Consider the following 27,956-nt stretch of genomic DNA (forward strand, 5'->3'; position numbering starts at 1 on the left):
TGTATAGTTTTAAATCCATAGGTTTTTACTCTCTCCCAGACAACTACTCTCCCTTCAAATACTTCCTAGAAATTGAAAAACATAGCTATAGCATACAAAGTTGAGATGAAAATGGGGGGAAATGATGACTTGGGAAAGTGTGACATTCAGTATTTCTAACAGAGAGAAAAGACACTTCGTTGATTATGATATTTGGCTGGAATTCATGACTTTTGTGTTTAGGTGGGCCCTGTAGCACCTGCTTCATGTATGTGATTGAACAAGGTTATTAGGGCAAGATCAAAACAAAATGGACTTCGGTAGAATTTTAGTTCCACATTACAACCCAAAAGAAAATTGCTCGTTGATCTCCAGGAGGTGCCTGTGCTCTACATGGGCAGCACTTCACAAAGATAAGATAGAGTTGGGGTTGTTCAGCCTGGAGAAGAGAAGACTCTGCGGAGACCTTGTTGCAGCCTTTCAATACTTAAAGGGGGCTTATAAAGAAAGATGGGGACAAACATTTTAGCAGGGCCTGTTGCAATAGGACAAGGGGTAATGGTTTTAAACTAAAGGAGGGTAGATTTAGACTAGATATAAGGAAGACATTTTTTACAATGAGGGTGGTGAAACACTAGAACAGGTTGCCCAGGGAGGTGGTAGATGCCCCATCCCTGGAAACATTCAAGGTCAGGTTGGACAGGGCTCTGAGCAACCTGCTCTAGTTGAAGATGTCCCTGCCCATTGCAGGGAGGTTGGCCTAGATGACCCTTAGAGGTCCCTTCCAACCCAAACTATTTTATGATTCTATGATTCTAAGATTCTATGATTATAAAATTCTCCAAGCAAAATGTTTCGCTTCTGTGAATGACCATAACTGCTGTTACTCTAACATGACTGAGTGAATCACCTTTAGTTTACATCTAACACCGAGGCTAAGAAAAATAGGTGCTCCTCCACCCAAGGCCTCAACCAGGCAGGTGGTTTGAGGTCACACCTAACAGATGCCAGTAAGACTGAGCTACTCACAGATGTGGAGTCACCTCCTATTTTCTCTGTTTATATCCAGAAGGCAGCCATAATGGTTAGCCTCTTCAGCTGGGACATAGTATGAAGTTTACTGGTAATTTTGCTATTTGATTAAATAGCTAGAAAGCTAACACAGAAAACAGCTAATAGCTAAGGAAAACACAGCAGCTTGCCTGGTTAGGGGTGGACTCCATGGCCAACTAGATGTTTTGATCCATAATAACGAATTTCTTCAGACAGCCAGACTTTCAGCAGCAGATCTCTGTTTTCAGAGTTAAGCCTGTATTGTGTTCCACAGTTTTACAGATTAGGAAACTGAGTCACAGAGAATTTAATTGGCTTCATCATAGTTGCAGACTTGGAAACAACCAAGAACTACCAATCTGCTATTCCGTGCAGTATATCTTGGGTCATGAAGCATCACTTATTTCCAAATAATTCAGTGCTCTTTGTTTGGGTGTTGGTTCCTTCATCAGTAACTTTTCAAATTAATGATTTGATATGCTTTGATTTCTAGCTGATTTTTTACTATGGAACTGGAGACAGCTGGTGTCCACAGCAGTACTACGATGAAATCAAAATGGATTTTCCAGATGGGGACATTCGACTTTGTGAGAAAGGGCTCCGCCACGCCTTTGTGCTAGATGCCAGCAAGGAGATGGCTGCCATGATTACAGACTGGTTACAGGATGATCTGACCAAATTATAAACACATATTCAGTGATTAACAAGAAAATTATGTAATTATTTTGTGAACGTGTAATTTTTTGTGAAAGAGTCTGTTCTATTTTTTTCTGTTTATTATAGATTATGGCTTGTTTTCTATTGAGATGTTTTAGAGAAAGCTAAAGAGAGACTGGCTGGTCCAAAGTATAGTTTTATTGATTCAGTGGTGATGTACCTTCATCCTGTGTCTTCAGGACTCTACAGGACTTGGCAAAGGGTGGAATATTTATTGTCTGCTAGCACTCTAGACAACACTGGTAGTAGATTCACTGGGTACAAGTGTACCTGATTTACTACCACCTTACTCACCTGCTGGAGAATTGTCAGGGATGGGTTTGGGACAGCCCAGCTGGCCTGCTTTAGAAAGAAATACCACGCTACTCTCTATGGATAAAAATCCCCCCCTGGATGGATCCTGGCAATGGATCCTGGTATGCTGTGAAAGACCTGGCCCTCTCCACGTCTCATCCATCCATGTAACCATGGTGCATGACAGCCAGAACAGCCCAAGGCCGCAGGACAGCCCTAACGTTGTCTCCTCCAGGTCAGATGGGGTTGGTGGTAAATCAGAGGTTGGGCTGAGTTCAGGATGAGTACAAGGGAGATGTGTACATGAGGTGTGCAGTTTCCCCCAGTCTCAGAAGGGGTTTAGGGTGCTGCCAGGACTCCACAGGGTATTAAAAATACCATAAGGTAACTGTGGCTGCTCAGAAAGGGAATACCTATAGAGCTCTTGTCTGGAACATGCCCAGGTGTTTCATTTTTCAATTGACTGTAGAGAAGGTAAAGGACGCTGGTCAAAATTGCCAGTATTAAAGGGTTAAAATGGATTGCAGAATCTGTATATAACTACTTATAGGTGAGCTAGCTCATGAAGTCCATGAGAACAGTGCTTGCTCAGCAACTTTAAAGAACTAAACCAGTTTTGATGCATGCCTAAATTTCAGTTCTTTGCTCTAAGGACTGAAGTATGAAATTTTCTGCCAAGCCACAAATTGGGTAAGTCCACCGTGAGAAAATGGCTATGACTCTGCCATGCTTGCACCCATGAAATGGCATGAAATGTTACTATTGAGAACCGGATCCTTGCTATAGCACGTTGCTGACAAGTATGCTGTACCTCACATCTGTTCATCCCTCTCCTTTACAGATAGCAGAAAACTAGAAAAAAACATCCTACCGGTTGCGATAACAGAAGAAGTTACAGGCGATAGCTAGAAATGAAAATAATGGAAGGGGAACAGAGCCAAGTGTAATCAGGAAAAGCTTTCTAGCCATGAACCTGTGAAACAGTCTCCCTGTGGAGTTCATACAGACATTTATAAATAAACAAAACACTACAGAATATAGTCAGGGGAAGTCCTGCCCTTGCAAACAGATGAATTTAGATGATGCACTGGGTATCTAACTTACATGATTTATTAACAGTTGTAATGTGGTACTAGTGAGAATGGTACTGGAGAATGTTCTCTGTGATGCAGAAAGACTGATTAATTCCTTACTTTTCTTACACGGTTATATACACACCTTCCACTTCTCTCGAAATCCCCCTTGACTCTTTCACTAATATTTAGAGCAATTTGTAATAGAATTTAGTTTCTGGACATTTTGGACTAGTTTTCAAACCTGCAGACAGACAGTGGATTTAAGTGACCTTCTTTGCATCAGAAACTGGTTTAGCTTTTGAGACTAGCCAGTGGATTTTCAGATTACACTGCCGCGTAATGAAACAGATACTGATGCTTGAGGCAGAAATGTTGAGACCACAGTTGCAGCAGCATGGGGAGGAACCAGATACCTTCAAAGTGAAGGGACGGTGCCTGTGCAACTGGTTCTGTTTATTGGAGAGTCGTGGGACTTTCCTTCTTTCTACAGGGCCGTGTTTAGTCATGATCAAAACAATTCTTGTGCTCACTTTAGAAATCCATACTTGTATGTGTCTGTGTGTGTTTAAACGGCCCCCAGATGTTGGCATGCATTCCTGTTGGATGGCCTTATGGAAGATGCCAAATGCATCTGTTGACCTAGGTGCTCCCCGGGGCAGAGTGGGGGGGGGGGGTGTTCACGTACGTAGAGATATATCTATGTACACGTATATATATATATACATATGCACACATGTGTATGTTAGCAACATTAAAAATACAGTTCACTTGGTTGTTTTGGTTTACACGTTGATCTGGTTGAACAAAATATTTGTTCTTCAAAGTCTGTGGAATCAGGTAATTGAGCAAGGACTCAGTTTGTAAAAGTTCAGCTGTTGTAGTGGATCTCCTGAGGACAGAAAAAAAAATCTTGTATTAACCAAAGATGACAAGCAACTATTAAAGCCTGGAAACTGAAGCACCTATGAGAAGCAGTTGTTTACAGTGCATTATTCGTATACTTTGTATGAGGAATTAATTTAGCAATACTTGTACTTGACTTGTGTATGCCTTTTATACAAATATTAATCCATTATAATAAATCCTACTGACTGCATTAAGACCTAAACCGAGATTAGATCCGATCAGTAATGACCAGATCTACTGCAGGATAATGCCTTATGATTTTCTTAAATGAATTTTCTCTAAGATTATCAAAACCACATTGATTCAATTGCTACCTTCCTCCTAGAAGCTGTTACTGTAAGGCTAAAATCTGAAAATTTGCTACTCTATTCATTGCAAAAAAGCACGGGTCTTTTTAGCAGCTGTATTTCTGAAGAGGAGCAGATCTCACACAATGAGATCCAGCTCCTCTGAAGCCCGTGGTGTTCACCATGACCCCAGGCAAAGAGCGTCGAAAGTTCTTATGGTCCAAATGTGCCAACTTACCATGAAAACACAGTGTGGTCTTGCCTATTTTAGACTATTTTAGAATTCTTGGGAAACCTGTCGCAAATGAATTGACTGTATGCAGTAGCACCTAATCTCTGTCATTCACATTTGTGCTTAATTCTCACCACGCGAGTAATCCTGCTAGCTTCAATGACTTTGACTCATGTTCAAGTGTTTTGCTAGATCGATACCTTTTATGAAAAAGTACACAACTCCAATAACAAAATAAAGACATTTGTGGTAAAATGTAACTTGATTCTTTATTTTGATAACTCGTTTAGTCTTAGTTCACCTTCTTCATTACTTCACGCATACAAAATTTACAAAAATGCTTGCCAAACCCCAAATTTCACATGCAATGTAGACATCTGCTAAGTGCAGAGAAAATCAGTGGGTGGTAGGCACCTGACTCACTTCAGCATTTTTATCCAGAGCCACTCCAAAATAATCAATCCATGTTTACCCTTGCTCCCTCCAGCTCCGTGTTTGCTGCTTTGAATGAGCTATAGAGTGTGTGGATTAGTGAGGTTTGTCCCTTCAGGAAGCTTGACGAGTGCTTGCCCAGTGTTTATGGTGAAGAATTTGGAGCTGGACTCCAAGCTAAACACCAGTTTCTTGACTCACAGGAGACAGATTGCATACATGAGCCACAACAGATAATCTCTTCTCGGCAGTTGAGGTCATTTACGTATTTATTTTACAGAAAATTGGTTTATACGTGCATGCACTCCCCGTCCCTTTCTTTGGTCTAGCTAATTGCAGCAAAGACCTTAAACAAGATGTTCAATGTTATCATTAATGAAATTGCTCAAACTATTACTGGGTTCGGATAAACTTACTAGACCCAAGAGACTTGGTTTACTCTGTGTCACAGGTCACACTCAGACTCCCAACTACAATAAGTTTCCGAGGCTCTTCACTTGCAGGCAAATGTTCTCTTTCCTGGCACATTTACAAAATAAGAATCCAGAGAGCATTTGTGAGTGACCAGGAACTATTAAAACAGCATATATTTCTGGAACAGCTGACAGGGCTTGAGTACAAGCAGCAGATAGAGCAGTAACAGTACAAGCCAGCTGCCAGAAGCCATCGTTGCTCTCAGTAGCATCATGCAGAAGTTATGAAACAGGGTAACACGCATGCTCAGATGGGACAGGCAGGGAGAGATTTAATTAAAGACTGTTTTCAAATGCTTAAGCTGATAGTAAATGGACTAGGGTTTTTCCATTCCACCTATTGCAGGAACGTGCTTGCAGGGAAGTAGTGTTGTGGAAAGTCGTTTGCAGCAGCTAAGAAAATGCAGAATGTTGTCTAAACCATCTGTCTCTATCTGACTGCAGTGTTTGCCGGGCAGACACTCGAAGGAGACTTTTTGCCATCCTGTTCGAAGCAATTCACAATGAAAGAGGCAGCGGGCGTGCCCCCCACTCTCCCAGTTTATGAACATCTTCAACAAACTCACCTTAAAGCCCCCGAGGTCTAAAATACACTGTGCTTCATATATTAAGAGAAATCCTTGTGTATGAAGCTGAGATGGCTTGGAATCAGGAAAAAAAAAACAGGCTTTCCCAGTGTCAGGACTCAGCTACTCCTTTTCCCTAACAGGCATGCTTAAAATTTGATAAGGATCCAGCTGTTCGAATCTAACTTGTTAGAAACAGGAATACCATTTACAGAATAGAAATGTTTTGAAGTGTTAACATCATCTGCTCTCATGATGCAGGGGGTACTGCAACTCATCAGTGTTTATTAGGAAGGAACCTGTATTTTCACCCACAAAAAAAACCAAAACAAAACAGGATTTTAAGCATCCAGGGTGAGCTGGAGTGTGTTAACTCCAATTACAGCCCCAGTACAGCCTCCATAAAGTCAGTAGGATTGCACACAGGCTTAGGGAGACCCAAGTGACTGATTGAGACTAGGGCAACAGAGGTGACGTGACATGAACGAAGAGCTCCAGTACAAAAATACTATGTGCAAGACAGGAGTTTCCTTTTATCCTCATATCCCTGTTACTTTGCACCAAAATAGGACACTCCGACGCAGCTGGATTCCTATGGAATTAGCATTTTGTGATAATGAGGATTTAAGTTTTCATACTAATGAAAACATGCCTGCCTAATATCAGTTATTGAAAATAAGATGAAATTCTCATACTAGAATACTTTGGGACTGCAGTTGAGCCTCACAGCAAACACATGTCCCAGTGATCTCCCCAAGCATCTTCTGAATAGGTCTGCATTCTGGAGAACTGTGTGGGATGGAACCTGAGAGGCTTCAGGTAAGTCTCAAGCAGATGCTAGAGCCTGGTCCAAAACCTACCAAAGTTAATATAGACATTAAAACTCATTTCACTGACTTTGGATTAGGTGCTAAGAGGAAAACTGGTGCTCCAAGCAAAGTCGAGCTGGCTCACCTAACTTGTCCCCAATTCATAAAACAGTGCTCGCAAAATAGATGTCTAAATTCCCTGTCTGGTCTAACTTAGATAGCTAAATGTAGGGGTACCAGATCTCCCTCTGGAGGTCCTGGCAGGCACCAGCTAATGTTTTTACTACATAAGGGACTTACTTAGGCATTTGCTTTAGGGTTAAGTCACTAGGCGCCCAAGTCAGACTATGTCCTGTTTTAGCAATGCTCTGCATTTTCTTCCATTGTATCCGTGTGTGACCTTGGGCATCTCACCTGTCTTTGCCGTGCCTCTGATTTCTCTCAAATATAAACTGACCATGACAATGCTTGGCTTTCCCAATATATATGAGGATTAACTAGTTTATGTTGTAAATCGCATGAGTAGTCTGAAGTGCTAAGTTAGTACTAGGGACTAAAAACCTGTCTCCACTGAACGCAAACCCACCACTCCCATTTATTTCAGTGAAGACATGGCTGGATTCCTCTGAATAACCATTTGCTCTCACCCTTCAATGTTTTGTTGAAAATAACTTGTTCAGATAAAACTGTCCTGTAAAATTGCACATAGAGCGGGCAGGGGGGCATGAGGGCAAATGCCATCCTGTCTCCCTCCACATGCCTAGCCGGCCAACTTGGGCCAAAAGACCCCCTCAGCCAACGTGACCATAAATGAGCATGTGAGGATGCAGGATACTGCCCGAAAGGTGGCTCGTGCTTGGTCTGTCACTCCACGTGCCCCTGGAAATAGAAATTACCACGCCTCGCTCCAGCTGAGCCATGTGTTTGTGGGGGTGCTTAAGATGAAGGGACAGCCTAGAAAATACCAGTCTTGTAAGAATTAATTTTTAATTCCTTCAGACAAACCTCTCTTGTCAGTTCTCCATGTGTTTCTCCTGGGTCTTAAAAACTGAGGTTGATCTGCTATGACTGAACCACATACCTGATGTCTTGAAGACTTCTTCCATGCTTCCAAATGTGCCTTACCCCGCATCTGCACGTTCACAGTACTGTATGCGGTCGGGATGTAGCAGAGGCAGTTGTAACCCTATTACCTTCACTCGCTGTCTCCAAGGCGCTTTAGTGATGTCCATTGCAGGAGCACATGCTAAAGCAACTCACTCTCCCTGAAACTTCTGGGTTTGCCACTATAGTGGCCTAGTGAAAGCAGATGAGAAAAAGGTCGTATAGCTATTTGACAGCCCATTCCTGAACGTGCGTGACGTTAATCTAATGTGACGAACTAAGCTAATCTTACAGATTCCCTGCTTTCTGGATGTCCCATAACTTTTGAAGTTCACCTACTAGAAATGCAAAAGGATTTCATGTCCCCGGGTGCTTTATTAAGCTATTAAAAAAAAAAAAAAAAAAGACTTTGAAAGAGGGAAGAATGGACTAATAAAAAACAGTCTTCAATAAAAGCAATCTTTAACAAAACATTTGCTGCAGTGGTAATAAGCAGCCTAATCTCTCAAGTACTAGGCGATGTATCATGTGTACCAGTGATACCTAACAGGAATGAAACTACCAGACCTGATTTGGGGGAAAAGAACTCTCTACTACATATTTCCAGGTATTTTTTCATTTCCCAAATTTTGAAATTGCCAATTTCTTCCTCATTTCCGAAGGGGAAATGTTTCCACCAGACCTAACCAAATGGGGTTCCTCTCTCACCCCTCCAGAAGACTGTTGCCTTGGGATCCCTCTGCGGGGGCCACAGGGAGCCGGGCACCTGCCGGGGCAGAGTCCTGTGCTCAAGTCAAGCCATCAAGCCAGCTTTGTGTCATCACAAGCATGATGCGAGCAGGGGATATTCTGCCAGCTCTCATATCTACCACCTCAGTTCAATGTTTCTGAGCCTCTAAAGCTTTCTGTTCAAGTCCATGGAGAGAATCCTGTTTGGCTGGCTGGAGCTGGGTAGCTACTAGTCTAGGCAGGTGAACTGCATCCAGAAATGGAGGGAAGAAAAGGGATGTACATTTTGATGATAAATCCATCGCAAACACTCACTGTTCTGCGACTTTTTTTGTTGGAAAATACCTGAGGTTGCCAAGGAAGGCAGTTTAAAATGAATGGCTTTTTCATTTTTGGTTTTAACATCTTAGGTAGCCCAGGAAGTAAAGGAGACTGACGAAGGCTGCTCTGAAATGAGCCATCTGGTTTCGGGACACAGGCACAAGTCTTCAAAAGAAAAAAATCTTGCAGAGATCTATTATCAATAAAATATTTAATAAACTTATCTGTACAAAATATTAAAAAGGTTATTGAAGAGTATACAAGAATACTTATTTAACAAATATATACTGCTATATAATATATTCAAGAAAATATAGATTGCTGTTTACAGTTCATTTACAATCCCATATGTACAATCTATTTAAACTTTAGAATACATACAAACAATGCATTTACACCATCACTTACAGAGCTATCTTCTTTAGAGATATTTCACACACTCAGACCTGAAAAAGCTGAACAAATACATGGATAGTTTAGAGGCACACACAGGGATACGAGTATTGCTTCAAAAATTATAACTACTAGGGATACGGCTGTTGGAAATGTGAGTCCTTTTTCATTTTTTGATATTTTCCTTTCTAATCAAAGAAAAGAACATATAAATAAAACCACGACTGACCAGCAGAGAGGCTCGTTTCGTCAAAGGACCTCCAGATAGTGTTGACTTGACTTCAGAAAAAGAGCACGCGGTGATGGGATACGTAGTGACTTAGCAAACCGGACCAACAAGCAGGGCTGACGTTGCTCCTGCCTGCATCTAAAGCGGGGAGCACCAAGAGCACAAACGTGGCTTCAACTGAAGCGCATGGGAGCACTGGATATTCGGCACCTCTGAAACTCAGACCCTTCTTTTTTGGCACTATTGAAAAGGTTAATTACTCACAGTACGTGGGATGAATGTAACCAGAGTGATCATCCCCCCTCCCTGGCCAAGGAGCGCATGAGCTGCCCCTACAAAATGCCCCGTCCCCAGCTGATCACCACCTACACGACCACTTAACTTTGGCACCTCTTCAAGGACCAGAGCCCGGCCCCTCCATGTGCAACCATCCCTTTTCCTGGCCTGTGGATGTTATTTCACGCTCTGCTGCTGACGGCTGAGCTCCTGTGAGCCCCTTGGCGCTCGGCAGTTCCCGGCACACAGCTGGCACACAGCACCCTGGGATGACCAGCTTGGGAGCAAGCGAGCCCTAAACTTTTCCTCTTGGTTTTTCCCTCCTGCCCTCCTCTCTCTTCACCAAGGCAGGATGGAGGAAAGGAATGAAACACCGTGGGGAACGCTACCATCTCCCCAAAAACTGGGACCAAAGCCAATGCCACAGCTCCCAGGGAGGCTGGGCTTGACCCAGCCTCTGGGTCTCATTCCTCTGATGGTGGAGACCTGGGTGGCACCAGCACAGGTTGACACCGTGGCAAACTGGAGGGGAAGGGAGACCCAAACACTCCCACCTTCCATCAGAAACGCACTTGAGCGTGTGACCTACCGTGAGCAAGTCCCCTCCTCCCACCGGCTTCAACCTGGCCAGACCTGTCCCCTCACTGTCCCCTCCTTGAGGGCACAGACTGTGCCCCGGCCTCCTGCTGCTGAGACTCAGCCTTTCCTTCCTCGCTCTCCCACCACCCACACCACAGCAAGTCTCCACACTCCCCATCCTGAAAACCCCAAGTATGAGCACAAGTATCAAAGCAGAAAAATGAGCTCACAAAATGTACGAATGAACTAATAAATGGTGATGACAGAAAAATGAAGAGCCAAACCTGCTGAAAAACCACTGAAAAATGGCTGGGTTTCATTTTCAGCCATTTCTGGGAATGGATCAAGCTTTGGTTCAAGATTTTTCAATACCAATCTCCATGAAATCGTTCCGCTGCACAACGCTTCCTACCCTAGTCCGCTCAGCCAAAAGTTAAACACGGTGCATCAGCCAGCCTGCCGGCCGGCTCCTTCCCACCACCACGTCATCAGGCTCCTCTCCAACACGGTACCTTCAGGGGTTGATCAGATACTGGTGCCAGTAAAAGGAAAAAGCAGCTGCATGGGCTACACATGTCTTGAGGTGCAAGGCTGCAAAACATCCTTTGAGATGTAGGGTGAGGTCCTTGGTCAGTGGGTTACACCAGCAGGAGTTCCAAATTTTGGTCATTTTTCAAAGGCCTAGAATGCTTGCTGATAGGGCATAACTCATTTTCAGAGACATCTCTGCACCTCTATGTACCTTGCAACATGCTGTACTAGGAATAAAGAGCCTTAGAAGACTGAATGCAGCTGGTTTTACCATGGAAGACATAAAACAGCTTATGACAAAATTCAAGGTGTCACATACACCAGCCTGGTGGAACATCTCGCTCTTTTACCAGCCATTAATTCAAAGACAGGAAAGCCAGAAAAACTCTCCCCCCACCATGCCAGGTCACAGGCCCCTGACTATCAGCAACACCCCATCCATGGGACAGTTACTCCCCAACTCCTCTCCCTGATGTGTTTTTGCGGAGGACACGCTCCCGACGGCGAGCACGCCACTACGCTCTGTTCCTGCCACCCGGCATCCCCATTCGGACCCCACGTAGCCGTAAAGGGATCCCTGATGCCAGGGAAGCTGCTCTGATGCCAGTGGGACACACATGGTCTCTCCATCTGGGCATGGTGACTTAAAAGAAGAACAACGCCGCTCTCAAAGACCAGAGCTTGGGTTTGCCCACGCGGGTTTTCCTGCTCACTCACCTCCCCAGAGGGTGATCTGAAGAGTGAAAAATTCACACCGCAACTCCGGTTTCACCCAGGATGGGACAGAGCAAGCAATTTGGTGGAACTGCCCAACCAAGGTCCATGTGATAGCCCTTCGGTCTGACCATCTTTCAAATGCAGTGGCACAGCCCTGTTTTGGGTGACAACCCCTGTGCAATACCCAGACTCTCATTGCCGTTGCCCCACGCGGGGTTTTTTCTCCCTGACAGATGGTCATGCTGCCCCAATGCAAACAAAAGAGAAGGCACTCATATTTCAGGACTCGCTACATGCCCGGCAGGAAACCATGACATTTCCCACCAGGTTCACTCCAACGTGAGTATGAGCTGGTCAGTGGATTGGTATTTACGACATATCTGTCACATCAACATGTCATGGGTTTTTTGATGCGAGTAACTATAGATGCTGCTATTGCAAATAAGCACGTCAAGCCAAAGCTCACGGCAAAACTTCTGTTAAGTCTGGAGAGCAAAGGCAAAGGTCCCATCAGGGCCCCAAGGTGCTCTGCTCTGTTTGCCCAGCTGTAGCCCCGTGGGACCCGTATCCCCAGGCATCCTAAGTGATGCCCCAGATTCTCTCGTCTCTTCCCCGCAAGAGTCAGCGCTGCAAACAGCGGTGCACGTGTCTGCTGTTGCGTGGGGGCCAGCACAGGTGACTCTCCCTAAACACACACTTTCGGGTTTGTGGGATAAGGACCTAAAACTGCCAACAGTAAAAGGAGCTGCTTGTTTTGCAATGGGAGTGTGACCAATAAATCACTGCAGACCTACCCAGTTTTCTCCAGTAGCGAGAGCTGTGTAATCAAGACGTGAGTTAAAAGCCATATGGTGTAAATAGACACAGAAGTTGCTGGCACTCAGACTTGAGCAGAAGGCTCAAGGCTTGGAGTTTGCTTTTAATCAGAAGTGGTGCCTTTCCAGTCTCTTCCTTACGGGTACGCCAAGCGTCAACAAACAGCCAAAGAGGACATGGCTCCGTCTGCCAGTGCTGACCAGAAGTAAGGCCGCTGGGATCAACGCAACTATGCTAGGACGAAGCTGCTGCGAGCCTGAAGCGAGCCCTTTTCCATATGAACGTCCTTCTCCCTGCCAGAGGATACTCATTGCACTTCTGCCATTGGATTTGAAGCATGAAATTAAAAAAAAAAGGGGGAGGGGGAAGATGTTAGACGATCCCCTTATTTTAAGAGAATTAAAAAACAATTATTCCTTAAAAAAAAGGGAAAATGATAAAATCTGTGTTTCTTGGGAATTATTTCTAGGCCAGAAGCACCCTGGTCATCAGGCAGTTAAACAGAGCATAAAGCCATTTCGCTTCTGACTGTCCCTGCTATGGGACTCCACCGGACAGGACACAGCGCAGGCAGCGGCTTAAGCACTGGCTTTAGTTTTATAGACCTCAAGGAGCCCAAGGCAAGGAACACGCATCAGCCCTGTCCCAGTTGTGTGTGCTTCCCCAAATCGCAGCCCCAGCACTTTCAAGTCGAATGGGATCGTTCTGCGAATTTCCCTGCTCCTGTGCAATTACGTTCCCATGTAAGAGGGGAGGGAGCCAGTTAAGTGTAGATACATAGTCCTTTCAAATGCTTAATATTTCTAGCTTCACTGTAATTATACCCTGCAGATAAAAATGGTGCTGAAGGTCAAACAAACCCTCCAGGAGAATATACTCTGCATGGAAATTGTGTTTTTTTAACTGGAAAGGTTGTATAAATACTGCAGATTGAGAACCTATAATTATCCATTAAAATCACTCGGAGTCTACTGAATTCACATTTGTCCATGTTCAACCTCTAGTCTCCTATTTATAATGCTTACATCTGCCCAAAAATCAGCTCAAGCAAGAGGCAACTGATCAGAAATACATTTTTCCTGGACTGTTTCTATGGCGTTAGAGGCTGATGCTCTGTGGAGGACCAGCTCTGGTGCTGGGGTGCTGGGCTGGGCTGTGCTACCACCCTCCTGCAGCCGATGCCCTGCTTACCTGCCTCCGACGGCAGGGTTTACTCCTCCGTACCCTTTGCAGACGCACCCCCACGCTGCTCCCCAACACGGCAGGGCTGCAGCTTCTCGGCCGTGGGGACCTCCCTGCCTGGGAAAGGCTTTCGCACCCCTCCGGGGGCTCAGCACCTCCGTTTGCAACGGCTCCGACGACTGCATCCCGAGCCTAACCCCACGGTTTGGGTGCAATCTCTGAATCTGCATGGGGATGGAGAGGCAGCCCTTGCTTGCCAGCACGTGGGGATGCGAGTCCACCCTCATAAGGGAGGGCTGGTGGCTTTTGCTCCGAGAGCAGTGAGCAATGTGACCGCCAAGTGCTGTGGCCGATACCCTTGCCCAGGGCGGCAGCAGCACAGTTACCCACCCAGAGCCCCAGCCCCGCTCCCCTCCAGCCTTGCCCTGCTCATACGCATCCCCCCGGAGCAGCCCCGGGCAGGGAGCTGCCCTCCCCTGTCCCCTTTAGAGATCTTTCACTGGGGCAAGGGGAAAGAGGGTCCAGCACCATCTTTGCCCTCCTGTGGTCCTCTGGAGGTTGTTTGCCCCGTAAAGGAAGAGATACTCTCTTAAAAGAGCGGCTGGCATGGGTACGAACACAAAGGGCCACACCGCCGGCGAGGGGCTGTGCTGGGCTCACCCCGGGGGGGCTGAAGGTTGCTCTCCCGCGCTGGGTGGGCATGGCAAGGGCAGCCAAGGGGCTCCTCGATGCATGCACACCCTCACTCTGCCAAAAACCAAACATGTCTGTTTAGGAGAGGCACCTGCAGCCGGGAGAGCCAGGACTGGTTCCCGCATGGGCAAAACCACAGACGGCACCGCTGCCAGCAGCGGCCTCTGTGCTCTCCCCAAATCCTCCCCATCCTTGTTTACTGTAGCGATCCAGGCTAGGAAACTGCAGCGACTGAGCCACAGTTTTTCTTGCCGGGGCCAGCAAAGCCATGGTGGGGTTCAGGGCAGAGCCCCAGCAGCGCACAGCACCCCAGCACTGGGGTCAGGGTAAAGCATCGCGAGACCCAGCCCATCACCCTGCTCTCCGACGGCCACCTCCAGACCTGAGGTGGGTGACGTCTGTCTAGCTGTCCATTCCAGCAGCTGTGGCTGAACAAGAGCCACAAGAATCAGGGGTCACTGGCATCAGCACCCCCTCAGACACGGTCCTGCAAGAGCAGGTCTCAGGCCACCTGCTCAGACGAGGCTCACGAGAGCCACCAGCCAGGAGCTATATGTATCTTGCCTCGATTTGAACTGCCCACGAACTTCCACCGCAAATATTTGGAGGAAAGGGAGGGGGTAAAAGAAAGGAAAACATTAAAAAAATTGTCTCAGCAGTGAGAAAAACTATCAAGCAACCAACGGCAATTGAAAATGTAGGTACTTCGAAAGCTTGGTAACTTTATAAATGACGCGGTGTTTCCAGAGCAAGCTGCTCTGGCGCTGCTCGTGCCAACTTCCTTCCCTCAGCCACCCGCTCCCGCTTTTATCTGTGCTAAAGCCGAAGGTCAGAGGAAAGCCGTGAGCCCTCCTGCCGACCCCTCCTCACCCGCTTGCTGCTCCTCGCCCCCCCAAATCCCAACAGTGAGAAAACCCACCAGCATGGACCTGCTCCTTCTTCTCCCCCACTAACCTCCATCTCAGAAACCTCCCCAGGTAAGGGTACATCGCACTTAACACATATTTACATTCGCGCTGAGTTAGGAGCCAGATTTTCCCCTTGGATACGCAGATGTAAAGCCAGAGGAGCTCCACGGGTGTCCAGGGGGTTACACGAGACTTACGGGCACCACGTTCAGCCCCCTGAGCTGCCGCCGGCCGCAGCCCGAGGATGCAGAGCAGACCTCAGCGGGTCGAGGATGGAGGGAGGCTGGGGGGGCTAGCCCAGCGGATATACCGCCGTTATTGGTGTGCACGGTTTACTCCCTGCTGATGTACGATTTTCTTGGGGGAGGGGGCTGTTGGACCTTCACCGAGGCTTTCCTGACCTTTCAAATCATTTGGATCTTGGCAGAGCTCTTTGAGGTGACCCCCTCTCTGCCCTGGCTCGGCTCAGAGACCCCTATGAAAACACCCCTGCAATGGAGGACAACTGGCTTCATATAGAAAAAAACCACGTTTTCCAGCAAAGATTTATCTCCCCCAAAAGCAAACTACCGTTGCTAATGAGCACTGATGTTTACACACCAACACCTTCACCGCCAGTAAGAAACAAACCATAAAAAGCAAAATCTGTGCAAATACATCTCTGGTCTAAGCCAACCCAGCCATGAAGCCAAAGTTCGGTACCAAATGCCACGGAGGTGCAGCAGAGACGCTTCCCAGCGTCCAGAACACGCCTCGGCATGGACGCAAGGCTGCTCTGATTTAAAGGCATAATTTATACTCAGCTCCTGAGTTATTTAAATCCTGTAGCCCTTTCAGCATGGGTCAAAGCACCCTGCTTTACGTAGCAGTCTCCGAGGGTGGTGTTCAGCTGTTTGCATCCGTTCCCGGAGAATCCAGGCTCCCTTAACGGAGTGGGGAGAGGCAGGCGCTCCGGGGATGGAGCTCGCTGGGAAATTGGTGCCAAAGGAAGGTAGGGTGGAGCTTAGCGCTTTTATAGAGATTATTTGGAAAAAGAAGAACCCGAGCGAAATGACTCTTCCCCAGGGAACTTGAGACCTTTGCATCTCTGCAGACACACTGGGGACGGCTGTGTGACTCACGGGCTCAACAGCAGGTGCCCAGTGTGCCTTGGAAATGGGGTTTTGTGCAGGAAAGGGAGGGGACCCACCAGCCGGTACCTCCTGCAGCAAAGGCTGGCAGTGCCCGTGCCAGTGCTTCAGACCACGCAGAGCCACGGCATCCCCAGCTAACACCTTGCAGGGCTGTCCCCATCTCCACCGAGAGCGCGAGCTCTGCTTCAGACCTGACTCTTGCTTTAGCCTCCAGCTTTGGGGACCATCTTTCCTGTCCCTGACAGCAGACTCACAAATCTCTCTGCACTGCAAACAGGCCCAATGATTTCAACCTCCCACGGCCACAGGTCCTCCACCTCCCGCCTTCCCCCGGGGATCCCTCGTTTTCCCCCAGCAAACCCAGGGCAGCGATTTGAAGGCAGCCAGAAAATCTCCTTTATCTCAAAGAAAAGAGTGCTCCCACCTCTCCACCACCCCACCGCCACAGCCGGAGGGTGATGCTGCCCGACCCCTCCGTGCTGCAGCCACCGCTCCGTGACCCCCCAGGTTGTCCCCTCCCCTCCCCCCGACTATTTTGGCCAGACATTTTCCAAAACCTTTGGGAAAGAAGGTGTCAGCTCAGCTTGGGCAAACCAAGTGGATCAAGCAGGGCTGGGAGGCTGAGCTGGCATCCCCGGAGGCCTCTGCCAGGCTGCGTGCCCCCCCCCTCCCCGGGGACAAGGCACAGAGATGGGGGCAGCTCCGAGTGGGGAGCCTGGCCTCCCGCCACAGGGCATCAACCCTGGCTGAGCCCCAGAAAACCCAGCATGGGTGGTGGGGCTCACCCTTCCTTTGAGAGGGCCTGGGGGGGCCAATCTACAGCCTCACTGTCTTGGGGGGTATCCCCCATCCCTCCTGGGCTCATGCCTGGGGTGACCCTTGGAAGGCAGGGGACACCTGCTCTGAGCTTGGCTTTTGGAAAGGCACACATCAAAATGTGTATGTATATATATATATATTTTATATATATATATATTTATATTTATATATATAAAATGGGGCAGGGCTGCTGGGTGGGGCGGGGCAGGGAGGGGGAGAGCTGCAGAAATTGCTACCTGCAGCCACACGTCTCCACAACCATGTCCTCATACTGTTTGTAAACCACATTGTTCCCGGAGTCTATGTAGAGGATGCTGATGGGGCTGAGCTTGGAGGGCACGCAGCAGCTGGGGGGGGTGGACTCTGGGTCCATGGAGTTCATCAGGGTCTGGATGATGGCGTGGTTGGTGGGCTCCAGGTGGGAGCGCAGGGGGAAGTCACAGACCCCCTCGCAGTGATACGCCTCGTAATCCAGGGGGGCGATTATCCAGTCGTCCCAGCCTAGCTCCTTGAAGTTCACGTGCAGGGGCTTCCTGCTGCAGCGGGTCTTCGCCTTCTTCCCGTGGCCTCTGCCCCCAGACCGGGCAGCGATGGTGGTCCGTCTCTTCCTCCGCTTGGGGTACGCCTCCTGGCCGGGATCGGGGGGCTCCAGGAAGGGGGGGCTGCCCAGGGCCTTGATCTTATCCCGGATCTCCTTGAAGAGGTTCTCCTTCCTCTGGGTGCGGGAGAAGGCCACGAGCAGGGCTCGCTCGTGGGGCTGCGGCCGGGGCTTGCTGAACCCCAGCTGCCGAGGAGGCAGGAGCCGCCCCGACTGATCCGAGACGATCCTCAGCAGGAAGCACAGCAGCTTGCCCGAGGGAGATCTCTCCCTCCAATCCCGCAGGGCTTCCCAGACATCAAACACCTCCCATCTGGAGGAGCCCGAATCCAAAATGTCTGCAGCCCTGGAGTCCAGCAGCCGGGGCTCCTCACCATCCCGGCTTGGGCAGGTGGAGAGGAGGAGGTGGTGGAAGGTGCCTTCGGGGGACAGGGCCAAGCTCCGGTTTTCAGGGAGGGCACGCAGGACCCGCAGCTCCGCGCCTGTCACCTCTTCCGCCTCGGGCAGACTGGAGATGTCAAAGAGGTATCGCTGCTCAGGGGCAGACGGGGAGGCATCTGGAAGAGATGAAACAAAAAATAAAAAAAAAAAGGAAAAAAAAATATAAAAATCCAGCAAGCTGAAGCCAAGCGCTCGTTACGGAGGTGCAGGGGACACAGAGCTAACGGGGGAGATCATGGCCTTGCAGCAAGGCTCGCTGAGCATCCCAGCGGGGACACAGCCCTGTGTCCGGGAGCGTCACCCTGGCTGGAGGCACCGAAAAAAAACAGGGAGGAGAATGTGGAGAGGGAGGGAGGAATCAATTCAAACAAGTGGCTTCTCATCAGCACTCTTCCCCGCATCCTGAGGTGGCTTCTCTGCCTCCTCCCGGCTGTTTCAGTGCCCCCAGCTGCATCACTATCCTGCATCGCTGTTTTTGCATGGAAAGCCACATCGGAACCTGTGCGGCACAGTCCCATCCCCAATCAGCCGGTTGTCACCGATTTCTTCTACCCTAAGTGCCGTCGTCGTCCCAGCCCGGCCATGCCAAGTAAAATGGTATGAAAAATCTCATTTTCCCTTGCAGGCAGGCACAGGCACACACGTCAGGGATGCAGACGCTGTGCCTCAGGGTGTCTGATAGAGGCATTCCTCACAGAAGCTGAAAGTGAGCCCAGCTTGAATTTGTCACTATTTTTGGTGGATCCAAAGCCCAAACACAGACTTGCGCAGTTTCTGGCACTGATTAAATATACTCGATGCAAATTAAAAAAAAACAAACCCCAAAGGAGGTGGGGTTGGGGAGAAGAGATGAATGAGTTCTAGGAGGGTTGTTTTTTATTTTCCCACTCTCTAACACGAAACCTGATCTGGGCATGCTGCAAACATTGGTGCTGTGCCCGAGCCCCCCGACCCGCTGCCGGCAGAGCCTGGCCTGACATTCCCACACTGCAGCCCCTCCGTGGGCAGCACCGTCGGCCTGCAGCCTGCACCGCCCTCCGCGTGGGGAAGATTTTTCTCCCAGTCATTTGCTATTATTATTATTATCATCATCATCGTTATAATTATGATTACTATTACTATCATTATCTTAAAAGCAGATCTAAAATTCCGGCGAGGAGCAGATAAGGAGACCCCTTTGAACAGTTCATCTGTTTTCGTTTTGCAATGAAACTTCCCAGGACCTGTGCCCAGTTTTCCCCCGGCTCTCCCAAGCCGGGCACTGCCCACCCTCCCATCGGAGCATCCTCCCCCCTGTGCGGCCTCGCTCCCCCACCGTTTCCCCCACCAGCTTTCAGCAAAAATCTCCCTGCAAAGGCTGCCGGCAGGATACGGCCCCTGCTGGGTTTGGGTTTGGGGACGGGGCTTGTGTATGGGTTTGGGGATGGGGTTTGGGGGGCTGCGGGGGGCTCTGCACCGCCAGCCGCCGCTCTCCCACCCCGGGGCAGCCGGCGACAGGCACGGGGGGAGGCTGCGGCTGCTTTTCGGTTTGTCTTTTCATTTTATTCGATGGGGATTTTATTTTATTTATTTACTTAATTTTTTCCCCCAGCCGAGCGAACTTCACCGGCAGGGCGCAATGTGTATATATACATGTATGTATATAAAATATATCGTTAAGTGCGTATATGTGTTTGATTATTAGCATTAGATCCGCGGGTATGAAGGGGGCAAAAGAGGGGGGGAGAGGGGGAAGGGGACCGCGATGCCGACCTCAGCCGGGGCTCACCCCCTCCTCGGGGCACCGCGACGGGCCGGGACGGGGAGGGAGCGCGGCCGCGGAGCGGTCCCGGGAGCGCGGTCCCTCCCCGTCCCGGCCCGTCGCGGTGCCCCGGGAAGTTTTTCGGGCTGCAAAGGCTCTGGCGGGGCTTCTCCCTCTCGGTCCCGGGGATGCTGCGCGCAGAAGCTGTCCCCAAAGTGCGCCGCACGCCCCGGTCCCGCTGCCGGGCAGCGCATCCCGGTGACGGGAAGTCCCGAGAGCTGCCCGCACCCCTGCCCGTCCCGGCCCGGCTGGGCTGCACCTCGCAGCCCGTCCCCAACCGCATCCCCAGCCCCGAGCGGCATCCTGACCCCGACTGCATGTGCCATCGCCATCCCCGACCCCACGCTCATGCCCAGCCCCGTCCTTATCTCCATCGGCAACCCCAGCTCCAGGCACAAGCCCACCGCGACCCCAACCCCATGCCCACGCACAGGCCCATTCCCACCCCTGTCCTCATCCCCATTCCCGTGCTCAGACTCCCGCACGGCTCCGTTCCCGTTAACCAACTGACGCACAGCCCCTGCCCCGTTAAGCTCCATCTGCATACCCACGGGCTACCCCATCCCATGCAACCACCCCCTGCTCAAGCCAATGCACAACCCCACTCCCCAACCAACGCACAAGCCCCATCCCCGTGCAGAGCCACGCACAGCCCCATCCCGGGCACAGCCCCCGTGCTCGGACCAACGGGCAAGCTCCGTCTTCGTGTGCGACCGCGTCCCCAAACCCATGCTCAAAGTAACGCACAACCCCGTCTCCATCCCCAAGCCCATGCAGAAGCCCGATCCCCACACCCACGCAGGAGCCGCAGCTCCATCCCCAAGCCCGCTCATTCCCGAGCCCCAGCCTCAAGCCCAAAGCCACTCCCGAGCCCCAGTCTCAAGCCCGAGCCCATCCACATCCCCCCCGCCCGACGGCGGGGTCCCGGCGGGGCAGCCCGTCCCAGCCCCCCTGCCCCACTGCGGGCGTCGCGCTGCGCGGCGCCGCTCCGCGCTGCGCTGCGCGGAAGGATGCGCGCCCCGCACTCACCGCTGCGCGCCCGCTCCGCGAAGCCCGTCACCGTGTCGGCGCGACGGCCGGGTGCGCGGCGGGCGGCCAGGCGCTGGTAGAGGGCCACCATGTAGTGGTGCGGCACCACGGTGCCGTTGCGGAGAGCCCCGTCCCTCCGCGGCGGGGAGGAGAAGGGGGAGGCGGCGGCGGAGGAGGAGGAGGAGGAGGCGGAGGAGGAGGAAGGCGCGGCTGCCGAGGGTCGCTGGGGAGCGGCCGCCGACGGGCCGCGCACGGCGGCGGCCTCCAGCCCGCGGCGGAGGCGGCAGGCGCCCAGCAGGCACAGGCAGAGGGCGGCGGCGGCGGCGCGGAGGCGCATGGCGGCGGCCCGGTGCTCGGCGCTGTGCTGCTGCCGCCGCCGCTCCCCGCCCGCTTTTGAACATCGTCTTCGCCCGCCGCCGCCGCCGCCGCCGCCGCCGCCGCCGCCGCCCGCCGCCGCCGAGGCGCCCCCTGCCGGCCGCCCGCCCCCCGCCGAGGCGCCGCCCGCGCCGCGGCCGCCGCCCCGCCTCCGCCTGCAGGTGAGACCCCCGCGCCCTGCGCCCCCGGCCCGCCTTGCAGGGGGCAGCTGCGGCCCCGGTGGGGCACCCGCACCCCCAGTTTGGAGGGGAGACCCCCCCCCCCGGTGCGGGGTCACCGGGCCTTACGGGCGGGGGGACCCTTACTTTGGAGGGCGGCCCCCGGTCCCAGACTGGAGGGGGGACACCGCCACCTCTATTTGCAGGGGCCCGCATTTCGGAGAGGGGAACCCCCCCTCCCCCCCCGTTTTGGAGGGGGAACCTTCACCCTGTACTGAGGGGGCTACCCGCCACCCCGTACGGGGGGGGCTGTCACCAGCCACCCCCTACTTTGACAGGGGCACCCCGGTCCCGTACGGGAGACGGTGCAGCCCCGGCGCTGCTTCGGAGGGAGGAACCGCCACCCCACAGCCTGGACGGGCCCCCCCGCCCCATGTTGGAGGGGGACACCCCGCCGCCATTTAGGAGGGGGGACCCCCGCCCCGGTGGTGCAGGACCCCGCTGTGCCCACCGGGCTGGTACCGGGCGGCGGGGCCGGGCCGGGAGCGACCGGGGGAGCGCGGAGCGACCCGCTGCGGGGCGGCCCCGGGGGCCCGGGCTCCGCGCTGCTCCGCGCTGCTCCGCGCCGCTCCGCGCCTCCATCAGCCCCGGTAATTCCGCCTCGGGAGACCGACACCGGAGCAAAACAAAGCCCCGGCCGGGCTGCGGGCTAATGTTTTCCCTTGCACGGAGGGTTTCCTTGGTAAAATTCAGATGTTTCCTTGGGTCTCGATTAAAATAACAAAGTGGGGTATTTACTAGGATGTTATTTCAAGTCTCTTAAGTCCCTGGTTATGTCTGTTGCGATTTCTCCGCAAATACAAAAACAAGTGCTGCGATGATTTATTTGAAGGAATGTAGGTGTTTCGCCAAAACAAACACGGCTTTTTTTTCCTCTCCCCCCAAACAATCGCTTCTCACGAGCATTTGTCACTGCAGCCTCTGGGATTTCTTTCTGCTGTAATTCTACAGGTGCTTTGTCACAGTATCGCGAGTGGGTTTCTAATGCCAACCAGCGGATTCGCTCGGTACGTACGCGTGGCACGAAGCAACAGAGGCAGCTCCCGGTGACAACGTCCCGAGAAATCCCCGTCCCACGCGGTGCGGGATGGCCTGGCCCAAAGCCGTTTGCACACCTCGCACAGCACCTTGCGTGGCGTTCGCACGGTTCACGTGGCGCTTGCACAGCCTTTGCGTGGTGTTTGCACGGCTCGCCCGGCATCTGCACGCTTTGCGCGTTTTGCACGGGGCCTTGCATGGTGCTGTTGGCACCGCGCGCTCGGCAGCGCCAGGACCGCCGGGAGCCCTCACCTGGCTGGGGCAGGAGGTAGAGGAAGGGCTGGCAGAGGAAGGCTTCACTAACTGTTTCTCTTCTGTCAGCCACTTATTACATCCAGCCTGACACTGTTCAGATGCTAAAGGTCACTTTAAAAAAGCATCCGACAAGACCTTCCACCCCTGATGCCCCGCTCCCCACCGGGGCTGGCTGCTGGGACCCCAGTTGGGTGCCCTCACAGGACCGGAGCAGGTGGCAGTGGGGCTGAGCACTCAGGGCAGCCCTTCCCGAAGATGGAAAGGCTGAAAAACACTGTCCTGTCCTGCACCTCTCAATCCCAGCTCCACCGGCAACCCCAGACCCACGGACTGCGGTCCTGATGCCCCCGCCGTGGGGTACGGCAGCGCTCCCTTCCCAGTGCTGCCCAGGGAAGGGACCAAAAGGGTCAGCAGAAGGATGGAAGGCTGATGTGATGGGAAGGACTGCCGAGCTTCAGAAAATGGGCAGACAAGTCTATCCATAGACCTCTGGGGTTCTTGCAATGGTTTCTGGAGCATCCTGCCTGGATTCCTCACACGCAGCAACTTTCATGGGAAACAGTGAAAGGTACAAAAATGGGGAGTGCGGGCCCTGCCCTGGGCCACCTGGGTCTCTACATCCTCCCACGTGTTGGAGTGCATGTACCTGCCACACGTGAGGACCCCCAGGCTTCTCCAAATTCCCAGGGGCTGGAACTGTCACTGCATTTTTTCCGTATATCTTTTAAAAATTAAAATTACATTGATGCAACAGCCAGCCAGCCTGTGCCCTCTGGTTTTTTGTTTCCCCAACTTTTTCACCCCCAAGATCAGTCCTCTTCTCAGCCCCCAGTGTGGGCAGCAGGGACAAATCCCCGTTTGGTGCAAGCCGGCACAGCTGAGCGACAGGTTCCTCCGCGGCGGTTCGCACCACACCATCCTCGTCCCCGTGCACAGCCGCCCCCGTGGTGGAGCCGTGTGCTGCTGGGTGATGAGAGCCAGATCCCTGTCCTCACCGTCTGTACGGAGACCCAAACACAGGCACGCACACACCCACACAACCCCGAGCGACACGTACACACGTCTGCACGCGCCAGGCACACATGCCCGCACCAGCTGGTGTGCACACACACACGGGTACACAGACCCAAGAAGCAAATCCTGCCTGGCTGTGCCAGAGGGGAGACGTGAAATCCCTCAGCCCATTCTCTCAACCATGCAGCATCGATCGAGGTGCACAAGCCCAGAGTTTCCCATCTGTTCTCCACTGCAGCTTCATCTAAACCCTTTTGGGCTTTCTTGAATTTCCATCAGCCCAGCCCAGCTGCAGGACCTTCCCAAGCTACCCCAGCCCTGCGCAGCAGCACGGCAGCTCCTGCCCCAGCCCTTCCCCGCTCCGAGGACGGGCTCCCATCTCTCCCAGTGCAAACCTTTTGCGCATAATTTCACACTGGCAAAGAGCCACCCTCTACCAGCCCCCTTCCAAAACCAAATTAGCACGCTGCTGCAGCAGCAGAAATTGGAGAGGAAAGGCTGCAGTTTTATTTTACAACTCAATTAGCAAGTTTATATAGAAAAAACACCCATATAACCAAGGGAGATTTTATGTCCGTTCAGCTTCACCAGCAAATAGACTTGTTCCTCTTGAGGGCACTCCCCATTGCTGTGGGTACAGCAATGTGCTCCTGCCCATGGTATCCTTCAACCAACATGGTGATGCTGGCTCCGGCCCTGCTCACTTGCTCCATCTCTCTTTGCTCTTACACTTACAAATCCTCTGGGTACCTGGGTACCTCAGAACCTGAAAAACATGGTTCTGAGACTGTCCTGTCACCCCGTTCACTAAGTATGAAATGAACCAGAAGTCTGCCAGAACATAAGATGAAGATAAAGGGCTACATTTGCCTCTAATTTTTCCCTAAGAACCTGTCCCAGATAACATGAAGCCAATGGCTGTATGCCCAGGAGGGATACTGACTCTGGTACCTTAACAGCTCACACCGTGTCCCACCAGGGTCTCTCCCTTCCTTCACCAATAGGCCCTTCTGGGCAGGTTTTTGGAAAGAAGGGGGCAGTCAGCTCACTACTGGGAACGTTTTTGGGATACTGATTCCTTCAGGATCAGGAAGGAATCATTCCTGCCTGGCAGACACTTGAGCTTGTCCCCTCTGTTGCAGTCTCCCTCCCTCCGCTCCCTCTCTTGGTCACCAGCACTGCCCTGCTTGCCCTCCTGGGTCGCCCGTGGTGGTCGGGGACCTTTGTGTGTGGAGCACTGATTCATTTCCATGTGTGGGGCTGAGTCCTGGGCAGGGTGGACTCTCCTACCGTGGCTGCATCCTCTTTTGCAACTGTAGGCAAGGTCCCAGCCTGGGACTCTCACAAGCCAGACAGGGGCTGCCCTACAGATGCTGTTCAGCAAAGGAAAGAAGGGGGTATTTAATTCAACCAGAACCCCACCAGCTGTGGAAGACCACTTCTCAAAGGAGGAAACTGAAGCAGAAAGGAAATCCTCAAGCAATAACCATGTACCTGGTGTCATAGCCATGTTGCCAGAGCCCTATACCTCCACAGATGTTCACCTTTCCTGTCATCAGCACTTTTTGATGGAACAAAAATAAACTGCAGTGACAAATCCCCTCCACGCTTCAAAATTGGAGGTGTTTGTGGATGTTTCCATCAGCCAAGCCAGTGAGGCGCAACCAAATTTGCAAGTCTTGAGCAAGTTCAAAGCGGTCACAATATTGATGCTACTGGTTGTTTGGAAAAATATGTTTTCATGTAGTGACCACACAAGAAGCCTCTTGTGGCTTCACTTAACAAAGGTCTTCTAGCAAGATGGCTACAAGTGACAGCAATGCCAACTCAGCAAGTAACCAAGCAACAGCATCATTTTCTTTGCAAATCTTCCAGCAACTCCTTCCAAAACTTACTTAAACTGAAGCCAAGCCGAATTCTTCTTGATTGTCTGCACGGGGATAGCCAGGGAAGATAAGACAAATCAAGGTACAATCTCCCTGCATGAAACATCAGATGGATTCAAAGACCCATAGGGCTGCTTTTCTTCAGACCCAGAGACCTTGTGTCACCCAATCTGGATGTCTAAAGCTATGCTTGTCTCACATCACTTTCTATTTGAACACTATACCCTAGCTAAGGGACAGGAGAGTTATGGAAACACTTTGCTGAGACTTCAGTCTTTCTGGAAACATAAAAGCTTCTTGGATTAGACTTTTCCCCTTGGGGAAAATTGTCCTATTCAGCATCTGGTCGACAGGGACTGGCATAAGCCATCTGAAGATAGCAAGTCAAAACACAGTTGAGTGCTCAGTCAATTTTTAAAAAAGCCCATTTGCTTTTTGAAAAGTGCAGAGTCAGCAGGTAATTTGTCAATGCACCAAGCCACAGATGCCGAATGGGGGCGATGTCTCACTCCAAGTGTCCTTATGGTGGTAGTCTAGGGTAGTGTCTGGTCAGAAGGGGTGGGATTCACCTTGCTTCATTTTGGCTTCTTTCTCAGTCAAACTAATCACCTTCCTCCCATTAATAGTTATTGGAGGGAGAGCTGTACCTCCGGAAAGTGATTCCTACAGCGTTAACCAAAGAGCCCAGCTGAGATTGCTGTTACAGAGGTTTTGGTCTTCCCATGCAGAAAGACCTCAGCTGCCTCCTGAACCCAGATGTCCATGTGAGATGTCAGCAGGGGAAGTGCTCTCCTACAGCTCTCCTCAAGCTCTGCTCCATGCTTCCTTATTTCTACATATTTCACCCTTTGACCTCCACTCGGTCCCTTTTTCTGTCATCTGTCTCCCAGATTATTGCGTTTCTCCCCAACTTCTTGTCCTCCAACTCCCAGCCCCTTTGCGAAGGCTCCTCAGACCTGGGGTATCAGCCAGTCCCAAAGGGGAGACCGGGCTGGGAGAGCGTCTGCCAGTGGGCACCCAACGGAGCATCAGAAAGGGACCATTGCACACAGTACTTCACCCCAATCTTCCCAGGAGACCCCTTCTGTGCCCTCTCCCCATCCCTCCCCAGCCAGGGCTGCTCATGGCTGTTGTGTCATTCTCACTTCTCTGCCACTTGAGACAAAGAATTTCTCCATACAAACCCAAGTCCTCTTCTCTCTATCCCAATGCAAAGTCTGACCAATAGCCTCAGTTATGGCTTACTCCTAACTTTCTGGATGCAGGTGTTCACCACTATGAACATGGGAAGAAAGTGGGCATTATTTTTTCCCCTTTAGGTTATCTTCCCATCCTTTGGTATTGTTTATTTCTTGTCAGACAGCTACTTTGGCTCTCTCATTCACTTCAGTGCTCTTAATCCCATGCTTTTATTTTCTGCTGTAGACCAGTCAAACGGAGCTAAACTCTGAAGTCCTTAAGGTCAGCCCAATAGTTCTCCACAGTGACAAGGGTCTGGCAAAGAAAGTTGTGTCCCCAAGAACTGATTTCCCTCCCTTTTGGGAACATCACCTTGAGCAGGAATCAACAGGTGGATCCATCCTACCTAAGTGCAGCTAACAACGCAAGCTACCTAGTTGGAGGTATCAACTTTGGTTTCCTTGACAGTTACTCTGGGAACACCAATGAGCCACAGGAGTCAGCTGAGGTGTGCAGGGGCCAGAGCAGACCTGCCACCCCCTCTGCTTCAGCCCTGTCTTCCTCCCTTCACTCCTCTGTGCCTGCTGCTGTGCTGGGCTTCGAGGAGGAGGAGGTGTGGAGGAAGATGAGTGTCTGGGTAGGGAAAAGGATGTGGTCCAAAGTCCTGTCTGCAATTTTGCATGTCCTGGATCACTTCTCTCAAAGACTATGTCTCTCTGACCTTCTTGCCAGGGCAGTATGTCCTTCCACGACAAAGGGGATGTGGGTGATTTGGACTGGGCACCTGACAGTTGGGAGAGATGCCTCTCACCTAAAAGGACCCACAGAGACCAGCATAGACCATGGGGCAAACTGAGCAGCTCATAAA

The 27,956-nt window shown here is 51.3% G+C and overlaps 2 protein-coding genes across 4 annotated transcripts in view; one reads left to right on the plus strand and one right to left on the minus strand.

The window, feature by feature from the left end:
• LDAH (lipid droplet associated hydrolase) overlaps positions 1 to 4,787 on the plus strand; it is a 126,631-nt gene extending 121,844 nt beyond the window's left edge. For all 3 annotated transcript variants that reach the window (XM_075497848.1, XM_075497846.1, XM_075497847.1), the window contains one exon: positions 1,526 to 4,787. In XM_075497848.1, the coding sequence (XP_075353963.1) occupies positions 1,526 to 1,717 (192 nt within the window). In that variant the 3' untranslated portion in view covers positions 1,718 to 4,787. The remainder of the gene's footprint in view (positions 1 to 1,525) is intronic.
• A 12,651-nt stretch (positions 4,788 to 17,438) lies between these two features.
• Positions 17,439 to 21,513, minus strand: GDF7 (growth differentiation factor 7). Its single transcript, XM_075497255.1, has 2 exons — positions 21,124 to 21,513; positions 17,439 to 18,409 (listed from the first exon to the last, which is right to left on the minus strand). The coding sequence occupies exons 1-2, from the start codon at positions 21,458 to 21,460 to the stop codon at positions 17,487 to 17,489; spliced, it is 1,260 nt and encodes a 419-aa protein (XP_075353370.1). The 5' UTR covers positions 21,461 to 21,513; the 3' UTR covers positions 17,439 to 17,486.
• Between the last annotated feature and the right edge of the window lie 6,443 nt (positions 21,514 to 27,956).

This window comes from Mycteria americana, chromosome 3 (genome assembly GCF_035582795.1).
Source record: "Mycteria americana isolate JAX WOST 10 ecotype Jacksonville Zoo and Gardens chromosome 3, USCA_MyAme_1.0, whole genome shotgun sequence".
NCBI classification, from domain to species: domain Eukaryota; kingdom Metazoa; phylum Chordata; class Aves; order Ciconiiformes; family Ciconiidae; genus Mycteria; species Mycteria americana.